The following is a 23469-nucleotide window of genomic DNA, read 5'->3' as shown; positions in this document are numbered from 1 at the left end:
AGCCTGGAGTGTTTTTGTTTTTTTTTTTTTTTTAATGCTTATTTATTATTTTGAGAGAGAGAAAGAGAGAGACAGACAGACAGACAGAATGTGAGTGGGAGAGGAGCAGAGAGACAGGGAGACACAGAATCCAAAGCAGGCTTCAGGCTCTGAGCTGTCAGCACAGAGCCTGATGTGGGGCTCGAACCCACGAATCATGAGACCATGACCTGAGGCAAAGTCAGGCACTCAAAGGACTGAACCACCCAGGCACCCCATCAGCCTGGATCTTTAAAAGTCACCTGACTCAAATGATGGTGGGAATCCAAAGTGATTGCAGCTACTCTGGAAAACAGTATGGAGGTTCCTCAAAAAATTAAAAATAGGGGCGCCTGGGTGGCTCAGTTGGTTAAGCGTCCGGCTTTGGCTCAGGTCATGATCTCACGGTTTATGTGTTCGACCCCCACGTCACGCTCTGTGCTGACAGCTCAGAGCCTGGAGCTTGCTTCGGATTCTGTGTCTCCCCCTCCCTCTGCCCCTCCCGTGCTCATGCGCTGACTGCCTCTCAATAATAAATAAACATTGAACAAAAATGTTTTAATTAAAATTAGAACTGGGGCGCCTGGGTGGCTCAGTCAGTTGAGCGTCCAACATCGGCTAAGGTCATGATCTCGCAGTTTATGAGTTTGAGCCCTGCGTCCGGCTCTGTGCTGACAGCTCGGAACCTGCAGCCCGCTGCGAATTCTGTGTCTCCCTCTCTCTCTGCCCCACTCTCTCCCACTCATACTCTGCCTCTCTCTGTTTCTCAAAAATAAATAAATGTAAAAAAAAAAAAAATAGAACTAACCTAAGACCCAGCAATTGCACTACTAGGCATTTATCCAAGGGATACAGATGTGCTGTTTCAAAGGGACACATGCACCCCCATGTTTATAGCAGCACTATCAACAATAGCCAACGTATGGAAAGAGCCCAAATGTCCATGGATAGATGAATGGACAAAGAAGATGTTGTGTGTGTGTGTGTGTGTGTGTGTGTGTGTGTACACACACACACAATGGAATCGGCAATTAAAAAGAATGAAATCTTGCCATTTGCAACTATGTGGATGGAACTAGAGGGTATTATGCTAAGCCAAATTAGAGAAAGACAAATACATGATTTTACTCATATGAGGACTTTAAGGTACAAAACAGATGAACATAAGGGAAGGGAAGGAAAACTAATATAAAAACAGGGAGAGGGACAAAACAGAAGAGACTCTTAAATATGGAGAACAAACAGAGGGTTAGTGGAGGGGTTGTGGGAGGGGGAATGGGTTAAACGGGGAAGGGGCATTAAGGAATCTACTCCTGAAATCATTGTTGTACTATATGCTAATTAACTTGGATGTAAATTAAAAAAAAAAAAGTCAGCTGACTCAGCAAGGGGTGAGCTGGGAGGGCAACTGATAGCTGGGATACTATCCCTTAAAGAGATAGTAACCTGCACAGAGAGGACATAAAAATAGCAGTTTACACAATACTGGGGGGCAAATGGGAGCTAGATAAATTAAAGCTGATTTTGGAGTGAGCTGGGGGACTTCTATGAAAACAAGGGAGCTGGCAGTCACCATTTTTCTCCCCTGGCCCCCAGCACAAACACAGAGCCACCTACAGGATGAGGAGCTGTACACCCAGACACTTGCAGCCTTGGCCCAGGGCTCAGGGCACATTTTGTTAAAGCTGCATGCTCCCCACCCACCCACCAGGTGTGCTGCTGCTACCATATACTGCACCCAACAGCAGCATTCAGCCATGCACCCCCAGCCACCATCCAGCATCAGGCCCAACCACACCCAGCCACAGTGCACTGCCACACCAGGCCTCATGTCCCCAGCCATTGCAGCATTTCATGGTTCCATCATAAAACTAGTGGCCCAATGCCAATTTTGCTAACAATGCGTCCGGCATCAATGGACAAATCATCTACACAAAATCAAGAAGGAAACAATGGCTTGGAATGATACACTGGAACAGATGGATTTCACAGATATAGTCAGAATATTTCATCCTAAATCAGCTGAAAAACACACTCTTTTCAAGCACACATGGAAAATTCTCTGGAATAGATCACATATTAGCCCACAAAATCAGCCTGAACAAATCCAAAATATCAAAGTCATACCATGCATCTTTTCTGACCACAATGCTATGAAACTAGAAGTCAACCACAAGAAAAACTCTGGAAAGACCAAATATGTGGAGGTTAAATAACATGCTACTAAACAACAAATCAGTCACCCAGAAAATAAAAGAAGAAATTAATAGAACAGATGAATGAAACCAGGAGCTGGTTCTCCAAAAAAAAATCAAGAAAAGTGATAAGCCTCTAGCCAGACTTATTAAGAAAAAAAGAGAGAGAGAGAGAAAGGACTCAAATAAAATGACAAATGAGACAGGAGAAAAAACAACTGACACCACAGATATACACAGAGAATATTATGAAAAATTATATGCCAACAAATTGGACAACCTAGAAAAAAATGGATAAATTCCTAGAAACATATCACCTAACAAAAATGAAATAGGAAGAAATAGAAAATTTGAACAGAGTGATTACTAGCAAAGAAATTGAATCAGTAATGAAAAAAATTCCCAACAAAGTCTAGGACCAGATGGCTTCACAGGTGAACTCTACCAAACATTTAAAATTTTTTTTTTCAACGTTTATTTATTTTTGGGACAGAGACAGACAGAGCATGAATGGGGGAGGGGCAGAGAGAGAGGGAGACACAGAATCGGAAACAGGCTCCAGGCTCTGAGCCATCAGCCCAGAGCCTGACGCGGGGCTCGAACTCACGGACCGCGAGATCGTGACCTGGCTGAAGTCGGACGCTTAACCGACTGCGCCACCCAGGCGCCCCTCTACCAAACATTTAAATAAGAGTTCATACCTATTCTTCCCAAACTATTCCAAAAAATAGAAAAGGAAAGAAAACCTCCCAATTCATTCTATGAGGCCAGCATTCTCTAATAAACATAAATGCAAAAATCCTCAACAAAGTGCGAGCAAACCAAATCCAACAATACATGAAAAAAAATCATCCATCACAATCACGTGGGATTTGTTCCTGGGTTGAAAAGATGGTTCAATATTCACAAATCCATCAACGTGATACATCCCATCAATGAGAGAAAGGAAAAAAACCACACGATCATGTCTATAGATGCAGAAAAAGCATTTGACAAGTACAACATCCACTCATGAGATAAACCCTCAACAAAGTAGATTTAGAGGGTACATACCTCAACATAATAAATAAAGGCCACATATGAAAAACCCATAGCTAGCATCATATTTGGTTTTTTCCCCTAAGATCAGGAACAAGACAAGGATGTCCATTCTAACCACTTTTATTCAACATAGTACTACAAGTCCTAGCCATAGCATTCAGACAACAAAAAGATATAAATGGTATCTAAATTGGTAAGGAAGAAGGAAAACATTCACTGTTCACAGACACATGATATTATATATGGAAAAACCCTAAAGACTCCACCAAAAAACTGCTAGAACTGACAAATAAATTCAATGAAGTTGCAGGACACAAAATCAATGTACAGAAATCTGTTGCATTTCTATACACCAGTAATGAAGCAGCAAAAAGAGAAATTAAGAAAGCAATCCCATTTACAATTGCACCAAAAATAGTAAGACACCTAACTAACAACAGGAAAGACCCCATACTCCAAAAACTATAAAACACCAGTGAAAGAAATAGAATAGAAGATGACACAAAGAAATGGATTACAAGCACAAATATTGTTAAAATGTGTCTACTACCCAAAGCAATCTACACATTTAATGCAATCCTTATCAAAATACCAACAGCATTTTCAGAGGTAGAATATACAATCCTAAATTTGTATGGAACCACAAAAGACCCCAAATAGCCAAAGTAATCTTGAAAAAGAAAAGCAAATCTGGAGGCATCACTCTTTCAGACTTCAAGTTATATTACCAAGCTGTAATAATCAAAAGAGTATGGTACCGGCACAAAAAGAGACACACAGATCAATGGAACACAACAGAAAATCCAGAAATAGACCCACAAATATAGAGTAAATTAATTTCTGACAAAGTAGGAAAGAATATCCAATGAGAAAAGGGAAGTCTCTTCAACAAATAATGTTGGGAAAACTGGACAGCTATATGCAAAAGAATGAAACTGGACCACTTTCTTACACCACACATCACTAAAAACAAATTCAAAATGGATCAAAGTCTAAATGTGAAATCTAAAATCATAAAAGTCCTAGAAGAGAACAAGGGCAGTAAGGTCTCTGACATCAGCCATAGCAATATTTTTCTAGATGTCTCCTGAAGGGAAACAAAAGCAAAAATAAACTACTGGGATTACATTGAAATACAAAGCTTCTGCACAGTAAACAATCAACAAAACTAAAAGGTAACCTAAGGAATGAGAAGAGATATTTGCAAATAACATATCTGACAAAAGATTAGTATCCAAAATATATAAAGAACTTACAAAGCTAAACACCGAAAAAACAAATAATTGAGTTAAAAAATTAGAAGAAATAAACACATTTTTCCAGAGGACATACAGATGGCTAACAGACAGACACATGGAAAGATGACCATCACTCATCGTCAGTGAAGTATAAATCAAAACTACAGTGAGGTATCACCTCACACCTGTCAAAATGGCTAAAATTAACAACACCACAGGAAACAACAGGAGTTGGTGAAGGATGTAAAGAAAGGGAATCCTTTTTTACACTGTTGGTGGGAATGAAAAACTGGTGCAGCCACTCTAGAAAACAGTATGGAGCTTCCTCAGAAAGTTAAAAATATAACTGCCCAGGGTGCCTGGGTGGCTTAGTCAGTTGGGAAGCTGGCTCTTGATTTTGGCTTAGGTCATGATCTCACAGCGTGTGAGATCTGCGCTTGCAGCATGGGGCCTGCTTTGGATCCTCTGTCTCCCACTCTCTGCCCCTCCCTCTCCCCTCTTTCCTTTCTCTCTCTCTCTCTCTCTTTCTCTCTCTCAAAAATAAATAAATGTTTAAAAATTAAAAAAAAAAAGAGCTGCTCTATGATCCAGCAATTACACTACTAGGTATTTACCCAAAGAATACAAAAATACTAATCGAAAGGGATACGTGCACCCCAATGTCTATAGCAGCATTATCAACCAATAGCCAAATTAGGGAAAGAGCCCAAATATCCATCAATTTATGAATGGATAAACAAGCTGTGGTATGTATATATTCAATGGAGTATTATTTAGCCACAAAAATGAATGCAATATTGCCACTTGCAATGATATGGATGGAGCTAGAGAGTATTATGCCAAGTAAAATAAGTCAGAGAAAGACGACTACCATATGATTTCATTCATATGTGGAATTTAAAAACAAATGAACACAGAAGAAGAAAATAAGAGAGGCAAACCAAGAAATAGACTCTATAGAGAACAAGCTGATGGTTACTGGATGGGGAAAGGGTGGTAACTGGATTAAATTGGGGATGGGGTTAAGTATACTTGTGATGAGCACTGGCTATTGTATGTAAGTGTTGAATCGCTACATTGTACACCCGAAACTAATGTAACACTGTGTGTTAACGAACTGGAATTAAAATAAAAACTTAGTCAAAGTAAGAGAAAAGCCTTCAAGACTTTAGAGTCTTGTATATCATGTGTATATGGGGGTATACATGTACATATATTTGATAACATAAAAAGTAATTTAAAAAATTTGATATGTGTATAAACAGATCAATGAATAAAAAGAGAAAGTTCAAAATTAAACCCAAATACATTTGGAATGAAGTATATTATAAAAGTGATATTTCAAATCATTGCAAAAGAAATGCATCATTGAACACAGTTCAGAGAATTGACATGCTTTTAAAAATAAATCAGACTTTGATCCCTACCTTATTCAAGACTAAAATAAATCCCAGATGATTAAAAATTTTTATAGGAAACAAATGAAACAATAAATGTATGAGCAAAAGGCAAGGGAAAAGTGAAAAATTATTTGTAATAATTATATAATTATTTGTCTAAGAAAGATAAAAACCTCAAACATAAAATAACTGGTGAGGGGTGCCTGGGTGGCTCAGTCAGTTAAGCTTCTGACTTTGGCTCAGGTCATGAGCTCATGATTCATGAGTTTGAGCTCCACATGGGGCTCTGTGCTGACAGCTCAGAGCCTGGAGCCTGCTTCAGATTCTGTGTTGCCTTCTCTATCTGCCCCTCCCCTGCTCATGCTCTGTCTGTCTCTCTCTCTCTCCAAAATAAATAAAAACATTTAAAACATTTTTTAAAAACTGGTGAATTTGTATTTCCATAATAAACAAATCAACTATAAATAAAGTAAAAAGATAACTCCAGTCAGAATATCCTAAAAAAGGAAGGGGAATAATATATACATTTAATTTTTTATGTCTATTAATTGATTGACTGACTGATTTTGAGAGAGACTTCAAGCGGAGGACAGGCAGACAGCAAGGGAGACAGAGAATCCCAGGCAGGCTCTACTCAGCATGGGGCTCAATCCAACAACTGAGAGATCATGACCTGAGCTGCTATCAAGAGTCAGAGCATTAACTGAGCCACCCAGGTGCCCCTAAGGAAAAAGGACCGGGAAAGAAGTTTCCTTTATAATGAATATCATTTTAAATTATGTTATGAATTTCATAAATATAAAAACTAGTTAAAAATTTTAGAGATTATGCTGGCAAACAGAACTAGACCAAGAGTATCATTGATGATGACTGGCAACACTGCCTGTTACTAAAATATATGGCAGGGAAGGCTGTACAAACTTTCAGTTATAAAATAATTTATTATTTATTTAAACTTAAAGTTACAAAATAATTAAATCAGGAGGATGTAATGTACAGTATGATGGCTACAGTTAATAAGAGATACATTATACAAATTAAGAACATGAGCAATGGCAAAATATGCTGAAATGACTTTGAGAATGTCTTTTGAATTAGAAGTAGTTATATTTGTAAAACCCTTAAGAGTCCTCAGTTGTTTGTTTTTGTTTTTGCTTTTGTTTTTTTAGAAATGAGGGGAAGTTAAACAGCTCCTATGTCTGAGAAGAGGTATTTGTACCTTTCATGAGTAAACATTTTCACTTTTCTGCCATTTTAGGAAACCACCACCAATAGCAAGTCACAGAATTCAAGACACATTTGCCATTGTAAATTTTTGTAAAGACATAAATTATAACCCCTTAGGCAACTGATAAACATTCCTTACATATATCCACAGAAATACTGTAAAATATACGTCAGACTACTAAAAATCATTTCTTGCTAACATAAGAAACAGATTATAACTTACTAAATCAGTTTCTTTTTTCCTTCTTTTCTTTCTTTCTGTTTTTGGCACCTGATGGGAGAGAAATACAGAAACTGTAATATCAACAAAGACAAACATACTTTCTTGCTTCTGTGCAAATGCTGAGATTTTTGCTCACAGGTAGTAGAGCAAGCAGCTCTTTGTTCTTCAAGACAAAGTGTGCAGTGCTAGTAAGCAAATGTGAGAAAACTTTTAAATTTAGTAAAACACAGTGCTCATAAAAACAACAGAATAAAAGGACACTTTAGGGATTCTTGTCTTATTAAACATTAGTTCTGTCCAGAAGCCATTCCATATTAATTTAAATGATAATTTTATTTTAATCATTAACTGAATGATTATTAACTTTTAAGATTGTACTTTCCATATTTTGTCTCTAAAAAACTCTCCATCTCAGAGTTAAATATAAAAAGGTATCACAAGGGATATGGAAAGCTCTTTTATATATGACATTTCCTCATAATTACGGTATAGAGCAATCTAAACCTAACCTTTAAAATTATAAACAAAGGCAGTATAAGCCTACTAAAAATCTTCTTCTGCATAATATAAAGTTAACCTTGACCTAGAACAGAGGAACTTTCAAGGTATTACTTATACCTGACTACTTCAAAAATGAGTTAAAATGGCTTATAAATCTACACACATATAAACTAGAATAACTGGAAATAAGGCCCCATCAATAAAAAGGATTAATAATATTCCTGATATCTAATAATTAGAGACCTATTTATTTCAGCTGGGGTACTAAAATGAAACACTGATAACTTTGTCTAAGCTTGCTATCTTTTCTGCAATAGGGATTTCATAATAGTTATTTAATAGGACTGAAACAAGAATTAAATATCAAACTCCTAGTACAATTCCTGGAATTCAATAAATAAATGTTACTATTAACTGTTATATAGATTTCTAGCAACACACAGCCTCTCAAAACCTAATTTAAGAAGAAATATAATCTGTGGTTCCTTACATAAAGGCCATCAAATGATACAATGAATCACATCTTTAACCACGACTTTTCAAAAGGAAATTCATGTAGTGAACTCTATCAAAGTAGAAGGTATAATTTTGAGGACACATATTATATTGTAACTAAGCAAAGAATATATTAATTGCAGAAGATTTAGATAAAATGGCTTGATAAACTTACAAGGCAGAATTAAGTTTGCTGAATCTAAAGCAGTGCTAAGTTGACATGTTTCCTGTAATGTTCTTCTCAAACACTGTGTCAAACAGACTGTTAAAAATTCTTAACTGAATCCTTTTTAGAAATCAAAACATATTATATTTACCTTTGTGGGTATACAATCCAAAGTCTTGAATTCATTCATATATTCATCTAAAAACACTTTAAAAGTGTTAACCCAAACTCTGACTGGAGATTCCCTCCAATCACGCTGCTCAAGTCTCATGGTCTTTTCCAGAATCTGTTCAAATAGTGCATAAAGGTCTTTATACCGTATGCTTTTCCCATCATCTACCTAATAAGCAATAAGAGAAGAAATGTTAAGGTTTTATAAAGAAATTCTATAAATATAGAAGTTGATTGAACTTGTATTAGGTAGTGCTTAGAATGAAGATTAGGATCCTTTCTAATGGGCATGCCCATGAACTCATGTGGTATTTGTAAACTCTTCTACTTGGAATGTCTGCCAAATAAAACCTATTAAATTTGAGTCAAATACCTAACAATTTAAACAATATAACAATCTGAAAAAGTCCTGGAAACTTTCCAATAAACTATATTTAGTTATAAAGATTATTTGCATCCCTTTTAATTACCCATTGCTTCAAAGATGAACCATGTTTGGATAGTTCCACTCTAAAATTGAAAGAATGAATACTTGAATCCTTGTCTAATGATACATTAGGTAACTTTTATTTTATTTTTCCAAAGAGTGATATGCCCTGACTAACACTGTATTACATGCACAGAAACCTACATGGAATTAACTTTTTTATTTAAATAAGGTCTGGAATCTTTATGAGAAGAAAGGGGCTTTAAATGACCAAAAATTGTTAAATACACTTAGAATTTGTTTCTCCTTCACTTCCTCAAAATAAGTTGAACATTTTTGATCTAGGGTTAGAAAACCACTATTAAGCTCTGCTTTATAATTTTGGTTCTTCCTATGTAATTTAAGTGCACTGGAGCAACAACCCTGAGTCCCTAATCTAGGAAATACAGGTATGAAGCAGAGAAAGACATGAGCATAATAAGCAGTTGAGCAGGATTAGAAAAATACGGCCAATGTTGTCTCCACCCAAACCTAGTCATTTGCCATAGCCTGATTACTACTCTTACTATGGTCTTGAAATTCCTATTCTCTCAGACTGCATGGTTGAGGTTTCTAAAAAATCAAAAAGTCTTATATTGAGAAAGAAAAAGTAGAGGGTACACAAGAAAGTTCTGGTTTCTCTTTTCACAATAAATTACAGATTGAACAAAGAAAAATGATTAAATATAATTATTTATACAATGTGAGAATTCATAGATTGTAGAGATCAAAGAATTATTATATATTTTAGCATGAAAATAAATTTTCTAAAACATAACCAATATCACATAAAATTATAAGGTAAATCTGAAAGTGAAATAAACTGATATATATAAATCAGCAAACATAAATGCTCTAATTCCACTGGGGAAAAATATATAATTCCACACATGTGAAAATTAAAAGCTAAAGCTAGAGCTAAAAGGATTATGAGAAGTCAAAATAGTAGAGAGCCACAGAATCACATCTAGAATATCTGAATTCATCATCTAAAGAAGATTCAATATCTTAAGAGGAGAAAAAAAACCTACTTAAGGAAATTGAAGGAAGGTATTAATCTAAGACCCATCGGTATGCTTTTCCCTACCTATTCCTAAAACAAAAACAAAGAATTTGAGAAATCTCTCATTGAACACAGCTTCTGTATGATCTTCTACAGCACTGTCAAATTTTCATATGTTGAACTATTGAGTATCTCCTAACATAGTCCAACTTACCGCCAAGGCAGATGAATAAAAGCTGAAGATATTCTGCCGAAATTCTTTTAGGGCTTTTTTAAATACAACATCCACTAATGTGTCTTTCTTGCTGTCTTCATTATCTAGGTCATTCATCTGGAGGCCACAGAAAGAGTTTTTGCATATAATCAACTAATTAAAAACAGGTGAACACAATAGTGATATTGATTGGTTCTTCAACAATGATGGTCCTGATGGTTCTGAAAGTGCAAGCTCCTGCTATTATGGGTCCCAGGTAAAATCATGACTAGAAAGCAAATGTTTTATTACTACTAGATGATTTCTAAGATCCTTCTAACACTGTATTATTCTATTGTTCTGTCACCTGAGAAAAAACTCCAAGTATGCAATGACATGTCTCACCTTTACAATGGAATATAATGGGACAGTTATAGTAAAATGGAAGTCAATATTAAAGCATAAAACCTTAAATCCTGTCCACCCAGTCTGAGTAATGTATATCCTATTATTTGTACCTTTTGATAAAGAAAAGACCATCTAACTTACTGAAGCATATATAACTTTGATCTATAAGGGCCATATTCTGATATATACACGTATTCCATAGTCAAAACCAATCAGGGGCTTAACTCAGCGTGCACAGTGTACCTTTTTCAGAAGAAATTCATCCATACTTTTTAAATCACTGACACTTGCTATGATCTGGACAGAGTCATTTTGCCAGTGCACAGATTCCAAAGCCACATTGCTGATCTTCACGCTTCGCTTCCGCTTTGCCTTTGGAGAAGGTTCTTTGTTCTCTTTGAACTCCTTCCGGCAACTACCAGGCAAGTCTGGGCTCAAAGGAGGTGTCGAGTGATACTGAACTAATTCTACAATTCAAGATAAGTATCCAAAAAAAAATTTTTAGTGAAAATATTGAAATCTCCATATTCTTCTAAGTTTAACTTCCTTTAGTAAGTCACTGAAGGAAACATACGTAAGTATCTGAAAAGCCAAGTAACATTAATGTCTGAGGTTAGGCAATTAAGCAATAAATCCAGACTGCATATTTGTACAGAAAATGTATTTTAAAATTATCACTTTTCGAAAGGAAATGCCACCATGTCTCCCAAGGGGCTAAGGTCTGATACCAAAAACCTGGATAGAGGGGTCTGGTAGAACCGAAGCCTGGAATCAGATACCACAGTCCCAAAGAAAAAAAAAGAAGATATAATCACCCTGGCACATTACATGCTGTTAACCCAGTCATAGTTTTACTATATTAGTTTGAATGAACATTCAGCTATATATGAGTCCAGCAAACCAGTGAAATTCGTTAATTATTATTATTTCATTACTAGGGTCTAAAGCCATAAATGCTCCAGTTATATTATCTGGTGTTAGCCTGGCAACCTGTCTAGGGAGCCAGGTAAGTCAACTGGCTCATTTCTCCCTGGTCTCTTTAGTATTTACGACTGTCTTACATATCTCCCAAATAACTAAATTTCTCAGGAATCCTAGGATTCCTAGAATTCTCTGAGAAATCTCCTGGAATGCATTAGATTTGTATATAATATTGGAAGGCCCAACAAATCTTCTTAATAACTATTTACAACAGCGAAATTAGATTCCATGTAAGTCCATCACAATCCAGAACTATACTGGGTTTGCCAAAGCCCTATCTGGGGCTTGATAAGAATGTTGGCCCCTTCTCACTTCACATTTCAGTTTGTTTCTCTGACACATATTCACCTATCCAATAGTATGTCCTCATTCCTTCTAAAAGCTAATTCTGATAATGAAGGAAAAAAGTAGCCTCCTACATGCTAAATGCCACTTCAAGCAGAAAGGCAAACCCAACCTAAGATACGGCACCACAATAAAAATTACAAAAATATATAGGATATATGTATGTGCAAATTAGTATCAATTGACTTTAATTCCATTATATAACCTAAACATATAAGTATCTAATTATTTCACTTAGCAAAGTCAATATCTTTCTTAAATAAAATAATGATTACTATAGAAATTATAATACTATTTCAGTATTAAAAACAAGGGCTACCTTAATAAATTGCTACCCAAAGATGAGTAAAAAGCTACAATTTTAATTTTTATATACATATCCTTAAGGAGCAACACATAGTGAAGCCTGCTAATAATATATGCATCAACTAAAGAGCCTTATGCTTCCTTCCTGAGAATTAGCCATTGAGAATAGAGCTGTGAAAAATGAAAAATTTAGAATGATTACTATAAACCAGATAAGATATAGGAAAGAGATCCTCTTAGTAATGTAATGGTAAGAATTTCCCAAATTTCCAAACTGAACTTGTAGTATTCATTTAATTTATTATTGGTTTTATCCATATCAGTTTGTTAACTGATAGGAGCAAAGCCACAACATGCAAAAATAGAGCTCTAACTACAGCTCTACCATTTTTTCCCCTGATGCACAACTGCCTCTGCTTGGGCTCATCCATTCCTATGTGAAACCTGATGATCTTTTCTCCTTGTCCCTTTATCTTACCCTAGATATGAGAAGTTTTGTCTACTTATTTTAACTGGGTCTGCTCTATCTTTCCTTTAGAGATAATAACTTTCTTCCTAGATCCACTTTCTATTTTATTCAATCCTGATATTTCACTTACCCACTGGTATTTCATCCACTCATTACCACACACTCATCTCTGGTATATAGCCCATCATTGCTGAAGATAGCTGGCATTTTTACATAATGATTAAAAACTCTCACACGTGCTTGAGCAAAGGCTTGGGGGGAAATGGCATAATCATCTAATGCTGGAATTACTGGAATCCTTGGAAAGTTAGTAATTCTAGCATTTAGAAAGGCCAGTTTTCTCAACAGATGAACTCACTGTTGGGTACTTCCAAGTGTGTTGTGACTGATGTCCAAAATGTTAAAATAACAGCTACATTTATAAGGTCCGAGACATTGACAGTATAGTACATACTTAATATATAGCACAGGGGTTTAGCCCCTGGAGCTAGGCTACCTAAATTCAAATCTCAGCTCTGCCAACTACAATATGTGTATCAGCAAATAACTTCTCTGTGCCTCAGCTTTCTCATCTATAAATTGGGAATAATAATTATACCAACCTCAAAAAATTGTGAGGATGAACTGAGTTAATACATACAACATCCTTAGTACAGTGCCTTGCATATGGTAAGCACTCAAATATTAGCTGCTATTATCTTAATTTTTACTAAAACACAAATTTGTTAAGTGAATGAATATCAGCTAAATTTTTACACTGTAGAAAACTGAGGCTAACCGAAGATTCACCATCATTCTTGAAGTTGTTACTTCACCGTTTTGTACACTTCCTTGGAACTTCTATTATAGGTACAATGTAATTTTATAAAGTTAAGGAAGGATTTAACAATCCTGGTCCTATCTCATAGAATATCTGACCAACAGGAACAGTAAAGTCTCAGAAAGAGTAGAAAATTAGAAAGACAATCTCCACCCTCTATCTGTTTTTACCATCTGGAAACTGATGAGCTGGAATCATATCTGAGCCAGCAAAGAATGCTGACACCTCTGGTTGGGTGGCAGGTTTCACTCGGGTAGTCTTCTTCTCCCCTTGTCTCCCTTTGGCCCAGAATCTCATCTTAGCTCTCTGAGGTCTATTTTTAAAAATAAAGGTAAAAATGGAAAGAAATTAGTATGTTGCAGTGATAATATCTGTACATCACTTTAACCCATATAAACCTTTCATGTGTATGACTTCATATAACCTTCACACTTAAGTTTAATCATATTTAACCTTCAATTTCACATTTAAACTTCTTCTGGAAGGGAGACAGTTTCCTCATCTTGAATACAGGAAATAATAAGACCCAGAGATGTTAAATAATTCCTGAAAATGAAATGGCTACAAAGCAGTAAAACTAGAATTCTAACTAAAGTTTTCTGATTCCTAAACTGGTATCTTTTCACTCTTGTCCTCCTTCCAGCTTGGATTTAGCACATAAACAACAACAAAGAAAATACCTTTTAAAAACTCACTCGTATCCCATCACTCTAAAATGTATCAGTTTACCTTTTTTGTTTTTTGGGTTTTTTTTTGTTAATTCCCTTCAAGTCTTTATCCATAAGAATGCCCATTTATTTTTACACCACTGTAATCATGATGAAGACACAATTTTTTTTTTTTTTTTTTTTTTTTGAGACAGAGAAAGACAGAGCATGGGCAGGGGAGGGGCAAGAGAGAGAGGAAGACAGAATCCAAAGCATGGTCCATCCAGGCTCTGAGCTGTCAGCACAGACGCGGGGCTTGAATCATGAGATCATGACCTGAGCTGAAGTCAGACACTTAACTGACTGAGTCACCCAGGTGCCCCGATGAAGATACAATTTTAAACCTTTCCACTTACCATTATATAAAAAATATTTTAATGTGATTTATATGTAGAAGTTATCAATACTATTATTTAACAAATGCTACCACTTATTTGAGTTATTTTTCTCTAGGCACAAGTGCTTACACTGGCTTACCTTATTTAATTATAAAAACAAGTTTACTTTCAACTACAAAAACCATTTTATAAGTGAAAAACTGGAGGCTTAACCATTAGGTAACTTTCCCAAGACTACACAGCCAGTGAGTAATGAAGTTGAAAATCATAACTATATTGATTGTTATACTACCTTATTCTTATTGCTTATATATAAGCCTCATTATTATTGCTTATATACTTTCTCCTATCATATAAATTAAAAAAAAAAAAAAACCGTAGGATAATAACAGTGCACATTTACTGACCATACATCATGTATCCTAACCCCATACCCCAAGAGCTTATTTGCGCATTCATTTTTTGTTTTTTCTTTTTTTACCTTTTATGTTCATTCAATCAAAATAAATATAAGCATCTACCAGGAGTCAAGCATGATATGCCTTTTTGATATACCTAATTTTCACAACTACTATGATAAATAGCTATTATTATCCTTACTTTTTACCCATGAGCAAACTGAGGCTCAGAGGACTGATGAAGCTGAAAGTTAAAAACAGGTCTATCTGGTTTTGAAACCCACATTCTTTTTTCTTTTGTTCCTTTCTTTAAAGCCTATTACTAAACTTACACATCCATATACTGTAAAGAGAAGTTGTTCTACAAGGCTTATTACAAAGGACAGCATCCTTCTGCCATCTCATTCCTTTTCTGATCCCTGGAGGCAACCCTTTTGAATTGATTTAACTTTTTAATATTTACCATACTTATATTGCTGCCATCCTTGTGACCACAAGTAATGATTAAGCATGTTCCAACACTCCTGTTCTACACTCTCCACAGACAGGTATGCCCCCAACAGAATCAAATGGCAATTTGAGTTAGCTCAATATATAATATTTTCTTGTAGTAACAGCCACTTTTTATTACACAAATAATATTCACAACTAAGGCATGTAATTCCCTGTATAACCTATTTTTTTCTCTAGAGTTAATGTTTTGCTTTACATTTGCTCACTTATCCACATACAATTCACTTCGAAATGCTTTCCTAGTTGTGTACATCTCTTTTCAACATGTTCAAACACAGTAAGTACTCCATTTCTTTAAGAAATCTCTCCCAGAGCCTTCTAATCTGCTCTAATCTGGCATGGTTTCCCTCAGTACTTGTACAAACATCATTTGAAAAGCTACTTTCATCCATCATCATTATGTAAATTCCTTTCGTCCCTATTGTTTTACAATGACATGTCTTTTAGTACGGGTCTGTTTTCATCCATTATGTTGGGCAATCATTGGGTGCTATCAATCTAGAAACCCATGTCCTTCAGTTCTATGAAACTTATTTAAATTACTTTATTAATGATTGGTCCTCTTTATTTTCTTTGTTCAGTCTTTCTGAACTTCCTATTAATGTGGGTCACTGGATCTTCTGAACTGCTCTATGTTCTTATCTTTTCTTTTTTTAAAGTCCAGTTAACATACAATGCAATATTCATTTCAGGTGTACAATACAGCGATTCAACACTTCCATATAACACCCAGTGTTTATCACAACAAGTACACTCCTTAATCCCATCACCTATTTCGCCCATTCCTCACCCACCTTCCCTTTGGTAACCACTGGTTTGTTCTCTATAATTAAGAGTCTGTTTCTTAGTCTGTCTCCCTTTTTTTTTCTCCCTGTTGCTCATTTGTTTTGTTTCTTAAATTTCACATATGAATGAAATCATTCAGTATTTGTCTTTCTCTGACTTATTTTACTTAGCACAGTACTCTCTAGCTCCATCCATATTGCTGCAAATGGCATGATTTCATTCTTTTTGATGGCTGAGTAGTATTCCATTGTGTATATATACCACATCTTCTTTATCTAATCATCAATGGACACTTAAGCTATTTATCATAATTTGGCTATTGTAGATAATGTTGCTTTAAACATCAGGGTGCATGTATCCTTTTGAATCAGCATTTTTGTATCCTTTAGGTAAACACCTAGTACTGCAATTGCTGGATCATAGGGTAGTTCTATTTTTAAGTTTTAGATGAACCTCATACTGTTTTCCAGAGTGCTGCACCAGTTTGCATTCCCACCAACAGTGTAAAAGGGTTCCCCCTTCTCTACATCCTCACCAACACCTGCTATTTCTTATCTTGTTGATTTTAGCCATTCTGGCAGGTGTGAGATGATATCTCCTTATAGCTTTAGTTTGTATTTCCTGATGATCCGTGATGCTGAGCATGTTTTAATGTGTCTGTTAGCCATCTGGATGTCTTCTTTGGAAAAATGTCTATTCATGTCTCCTGTCCATTTTTTTAACTGGATTTATTCATTTTTTGAGTGTTGAGTTTTATATATGTTCTTTATATATTTCAGATACTAACCCTTTATCAGATATGTCATTTGCAAGTACTTTCTTTCATTCCATAGGTTGCCTTTTAGTTTTGTTGATTATTTCCTTCACTATGCACAAGCTTTTATGTTAAGGAGGTCCCAGTAGTTCATTTTTGTTTTGTTTCCCTTGCTTCTGGAAACATGTCAAGTAAGAAGTTGCTGCAGCCGAGGTCAAAGAAGTTGTTGCCTGTTTTCTCCTCTAGGGTTTTGATGGCTTCCTGTCTTACGTTTAGGTCTTTCACTAATTTTGGGTTTTCTTGTATGTATGATATGAAAGTGGTCCAGGTTCATTCTTCTCCATGTTGCTGTCCAGCTTTTTCAACACCATTTGCTCAAGAGACTGTCTTTTTTTCCAACGGATATTCTTTCTTGCTTTGTCAAAGATTAGTTGGCCACACATTTGTGGGTCCATTTCTGGGTTCTCTATCTGTTCCACTGAGCTATGTGTCTGTTCCTGAGCCAGTACCATATTGTTTTGATGATTACAGCCCAAAGCGATTTTCTTAACCTTTTCTTGTGTCTTCCATTTCTTTGTCTTTTTCTTCAACCTTCTGAGATATGTCCTTAACTTTCTTTCCAACTATTCTAGTTCTTTCTTTATGTTATCATATTTTTAGTTTTCAAAGGCTCTTTTAATAATGAATGTTTGTCTTTCATCCACTTTGGTTCCATGTATGCAGTTATATTTATTTATGCAGGTTTGCTGATTAGTTTCACTTGTCTGTCTTGAAGTTCCCTTTCCCCTGCATAGTTTATTTCTTCCAAGTTGTATTATATCCATTAGTTTTAGTTTCTTTAATATAAGATGTTTCTTCAGGGGTGCATGGGAGGCTCAGTCGGTTAAATGTCCTACTTCGGCTCAGGTCATGATTTGGCAGTTTGTGACTTTGAGCCCTGCATCGGGCTCTGTGCTAACAGCTCAGAGCCTGGAGCCTGTTTCGGATTCTGTGTCTTCTTCTCTCTCTGCCCCTCCCCCACTTGTGCTCTGTTTCTCTCTGTCTCTCAAAAATAAATACATGTAAAAAAAAAAAAAATTAAGATGTTTCTTCAAATGCAGTGATAAAATACAGGGCTGAAAAAAAGCACTATTTGGAAGTTCTAGTGTGCATTGGTGGAGCTTCCAAACTGGTCTTCCTTGTATGGTTATCTGGCTAGTCCATTTTGTAGGGCGAGCCTCTGATACCAATACCTCTGGTCTTTCCTAGGAGTTGTACAAAGGTCCCAAAGACTTTTTGAACGATTTGCCAAGGGGATATGTGAAATGTGGAAACTGAGTGGAATCTTAATATTCAGTATGTAAACATTCATTAAATCTCCTTATTCCAAATATGTACCCCAGTCCTCAAATGTGTCTGAGAACTCCAAGTAAAGAGATCTTCTATTTTATCCTTTCCAGAGAATAAATTTCCAGCTTTCTGCTATGATTGGGGAAGATCAGTCAGCCAGAGGCTTCTTTCTCAGGTCTACCCAGTTGGTTTATGATTCAGCTTTCTTCTATTAAGACATTTAAAATTTGTCTATTTCCTTTTTGGATTCCACAATTTTACTATTGTTGTCTCTCACTGTTTTATTGTTTGTTGTTGTTTGACCTGCACAGGTTTTATCATTTTTACAATTTTGGAGGAGGAAGTAGAAATTAAATTTATATATTTAATCTGCTATCTCCAGCCATATGTTCTTTCTATTATGGTATATCTTTTTCCCAAAATTTGATCTCTAACATAATCTGGTCAGGATTTGCATTATCTTGGATTATACCTCTACAGACATTAAGGAAGTGGTCTTTAGTAGGACTAAGAACCAGAAAGATTTCAATGTAATCTTCAGGTGTTCAGTGAAGGCCCAATTGCCTTCTGTAACACAGTAAGAGACAAAGATATTTACTTGTCAAATAAGAACTCCATATATTCTCTTAAAGGGAATAGAATTATTTCCTGACAGTCTTTTCCAGTTCTGTTTGTAAAACACTTTAACTCAGAGAACAGAATCCAAATCCAAAGCTGGAAAATATTGTCACTCTCATCTGGTCTAATCTCCCTTTCTGACAACAAAAAAATCACAAGTTGTATAATGATTTAAAGACTTTGTCCAAATCACACTGCTAAACATACAGAAACATAAAGCTCATCATGTAAATCTGAACTATCAGATGCCTGTCACATAGTAAGTACTTAATATTTGTTGAAAAATAAATTTCAAAACTAGCTGCTCTATCAACTATGCTTTTTAAAAGAGGCTAAGTATAAACTATAGTTGATTAGTAAATAAAATGATATCACCCCTATTAACTCGGTGTATATACCTTATATCCGAATCTGAAGCCTTCTGCCTCACTGCCAATTTTGTAATCTCTCCTTGAGACATAGTCTTATGAAGCTTTGTTTCTTCATCAACTGAAGAAAATCGCTGTGATGTCTGTAATAATTACATATATGGAAGACTTTAAAACCAAGTAACTATAACAGCACTGTAATTAAAACTCAAGTTATAGAATTTGAGAATTATATCTATGAAAAATATATAAAAATACATTCATATTATTTAGCAATTCATTGAAATAAAAGAATCTAGTAAAAACTCTATTAACTTCCTAATCTGAAGTAAAAAGAACTTGGGTCAATGAAATGCTGAATAGGACCTACCAGCTCATGTTTTCTGACAACTTAACAATGAATATCAAATGGAAAGGTATGAAAGAAGTCAAAGCCAACTAAAGATACAGACAAAAGATCCAGGATCTGATAAATCTAGAATACTAAGTACAGTCTTTCATGCCTTTTATTTGTCCCTATAAGTTAATAATTATTATGACCTAACTTGCTATTATAGATTCTTATTATACTCAATCAAGGATTTTAAAAATCTAGAAGGAAAAAAAAAAACAAAAGCAAAAACAAAGACCAAACAAGTAAAGATCATTATCACCACTAATGCTCTATACAAACAACTTACATAGCTTTATCAAACTGGGGCCTGAATTTCAATCGGCAATTTTTGTTCCATTTGTTTACAATGTGCCCCTTTAAAATTTGGAGGAGAAAATTTCTTGTTACCTATTCAAATCATTTCCTAGTATTTCATTTTTCTATAATTATAGTACTTTTCTTTAGCCTTTTAGTCTGCTTCTTGACTATGGCCTTATCAACATAAATAGAAAATAACATGGGTTGCTAAAATTTAAAGAACAGACTTCTGCTTCTGGCCAAGAAGAATTAACAGGGACCTGTTTTATCCTCTTGTCTGAAACAACCAAAAACAAAAACAAAACACAAACTCCCACAAAATAGTAAGAACCAGCAGTTATCAAGATGATGGACAGTTATCCCTGAGAGATGGGAAACAAAGGAAGTAAAGTCTTTCATTTTGCCCAGCCTAATGCCTTGAGACAGTTTCCAGGCTGTTACACAGGGAGGGGGAATCCAGGTGAACCCTGTCAGACTCTCTGAGTTGGACACATGAAGCTGAAGTCCAGAAAGACCAAGGTTGACTAGGGACCAAAAGGCAGAGTACTGAAGAGGAAAGCGATGCACAAATAAAGAACTCTAGAGATCTTCAGAAACTATTTAGCTGAGTACTAATCAATACTTCTATGTCAGACAACTACCCAAGACCAGGCAAAGGATCACCTGAAAGGTTTAAAGGAGATAGAATCCCACACCTATGAAATCCCAGTAATAGTGCCTGTACCCAAGAGTCAGAATACATAACTTTATGATTCCCAGGGCACTGGGTGAAGTACACAGAGGATCTTGCCTCAATAGTCAATAATGAGCCCTAAGTGAACTATTGCTCTGTTTAAGCCTAACAAATCTTTGTTTTATTTAATAAAAATTGTATATTAAGTATAGAACATAGTTCAATTTACATATAAATATTAAAATCACTACAGTCAGACTAATTAACATATCACCTCCTCACATTGTTTGTTTTTCGGCAGTGAGAGCACCTGAAAGCTACTCTTTTAGAAAATTTCCAATATTCAATACAGTGTAACTAACAAATCTTAAAAGGAAGACCTAATTGCTTAGGAACAAATTGCTTTCAGAACCAAGCTCTAGAACATTACTGGAAATAACAGTCTCAAGAATATTAATTAAATACAAAAGTATTCAGCACCCAGTAAGACAAAACTCACAATGTCAGGCATCCAATAATGTCTATTTCTAGGCATGCAAAGAAATAACAGTATATGACTGACAAGGAGGAAAAAAAAATCAATCCATCTATAGTGACTCAAAACTGACAAATATTGAGCACTAGGAGATCAGAGAACTGACTAAAAAGAAACGACTTAAAACTGCATGGGATTCAAGGTGACTTTTTTTTTTTAATGTTTATTTTTGCAAGAGAGACAGAGCATGAGTGAGGGAGGGGCAGAGAGAAAGAAAAAAGAGAGAGAGAGAGAGAGAGAGAGAGAATCCGAAGCAGGTTCCAGGCTCTGAGCTGTCAGCACAGAGCCTGACACAGGGTTTGAACCCACAAACCGCGAGATCACGACCTGAGCCAAAGTCGGACGCTTAACGAACTGAGCCACCAGGTGCCACCAAGGTGACGTATTTTTAAAATCACTGCTTCTGAGGAAAATGAAGGTAAAAAAGAAGGAAGGGGTGCCTTCTGGAGATTGAGTAGTGAAAAGGAAAAGAAGCAGAAGGGTAAAATTTAGAATCTAGCAAGGCAAAAAAGAAGTAAAAAATGAAAGACACAACAATGCCTTCACCACACACATACACACACACACACACACACACACACACACACACACTCACACACCTACCAGACCCAAAAGAGGCTGCCTGTAAAATAAATTTTTCTTTGTTACACTGACAGAAGAGGAAGCCCTTGAAATCAAGTTACTTATAAACTATCCCAAATGAACATGCAGAAATTAAGACATACAAAAACTACACAAGTTACAATAAGAAAACAAAGAAAATTAAAACCAAAACAATGCAGTTGATTAACCCATCTCCCACTGACCAAAACCAAGCATGAAGTAGAAAACTGTAAATCAAAAGTGAATTTAATAACTTCATATATGAAATACCATATTAATCAGAAATTCAAAAATTAAAAACAGAAATGAGCTCCCCCCTTCCTAGAAAAACCAGGAAGAAGTGAAAAGAGTCAAATGAACTCAGGAAAGAAATAAAAAGATAGTAAAGAATAGCTTAGAAGATGCTCAAGGGAGAAAATACACAAATGCAAATTTAAAAGGGACTGAACAAAGGCAGAAAGATAATAAAGAATGTAAAGTGATATAAAGAAATAAGTGAAAAGAGTCAGAAGAGAAGGTAGTTGAGTTGGAAGACAAGAAAAGAAGGAAAAATCATTTATAATTGGGGTCCCTACACAAGAAAAACAAAACAATGGATGGAACACAATATCTAAAACTGTAATCCAAGAAAGTGTTTCAAAAATAAGGCAAAACCTGAATTTATACACACACATGCATACACACACACACACACACACACACACAAGTCCTGCAGGTATATGGGATAACTCACCTGTGATGATGAAGTTGAAGACATCCTAACTTTTAGATATAAAGAAAAAAAATTCTGGAAGTCTCCAAGTAAAAAGAGCCAATAACTCTTTGAAACAGCAAGACAATTAGTCTGGTAACAGACTTCCAAAAATAACAAAGTGAGACAATAAAATAGCATTTTCAAAACCTCAGGTATAAATCAAGTAAAGTATGAATCAAGGATTTCATATGTAGCCAAGATGTCCCTTCAAATATCAAGGGAATTCCAGAGCTATGAGCCTTCCTGAGTAAAGTATTAGGAGCAGAGCTACAACCAATCAAGAGATAAATATGGAAACTTCAGCAAAATATTTGATGTGATCATTTCAGATATTTAATAGATCTAAGACAAAAAACAAAGATGGACACTAGAGTGAAAGAATATGTAAAATTAAATGTTCTGACAAAGTAGAAGTAAAAGCCTAAAAAACAGAGGAAAGGTAGAGACCAGAATAATTTGATAGTTGTGCCAAAACAGGTGAGAATTAAAAAATATTTTTTATAAATGACTAACTGGAGAATAATAGATTAAAATATGGTAAATTAGGGGTGCCTGGGTGGCTCAGTTAGTTGAGCGTCCGACTTCGGCTCAGGTCATGATCTCATGGTTTGTGAGTTCGGGCCCCATGTCAGGCTCTGTGCTAACAGCTCAGAGCCTGGAGCCTGCTTCTGATTCTGTCTCCTCCTCTCTCTGCCCCTCCTGTGCTCATGTACTGTCTCTCTCTGTCTCTCAGTAA

The 23469-nt window shown here is 35.6% G+C and overlaps 1 protein-coding gene across 1 annotated transcript in view; it reads right to left on the bottom strand.

Annotated features, from left to right (window-relative positions):
• LOC115515708 (unconventional myosin-IXa-like) overlaps positions 1–23469 on the bottom strand; it is a 210074-nt gene that overhangs the window by 71792 nt on the left and 114813 nt on the right. Inside the window, exons 23-28 of the mRNA XM_030317786.1 lie at positions 19508–19620; positions 13837–13979; positions 10989–11212; positions 10359–10475; positions 8656–8844; positions 7343–7390 (exon numbers count right to left, since the gene is read on the bottom strand). Of these exons, the coding sequence (XP_030173646.1) occupies positions 7343–7390; positions 8656–8844; positions 10359–10475; positions 10989–11212; positions 13837–13979; positions 19508–19620 (834 nt within the window). The remainder of the gene's footprint in view (positions 1–7342; positions 7391–8655; positions 8845–10358; positions 10476–10988; positions 11213–13836; positions 13980–19507; positions 19621–23469) is intronic.

The sequence above is a fragment of the Lynx canadensis genome, chromosome B3 (genome assembly GCF_007474595.2).
Source record: "Lynx canadensis isolate LIC74 chromosome B3, mLynCan4.pri.v2, whole genome shotgun sequence".
Classification (NCBI taxonomy): Eukaryota; Metazoa; Chordata; class Mammalia; order Carnivora; family Felidae; genus Lynx; species Lynx canadensis.
This window is presented reverse-complemented; position numbering and strand designations above follow the sequence as displayed.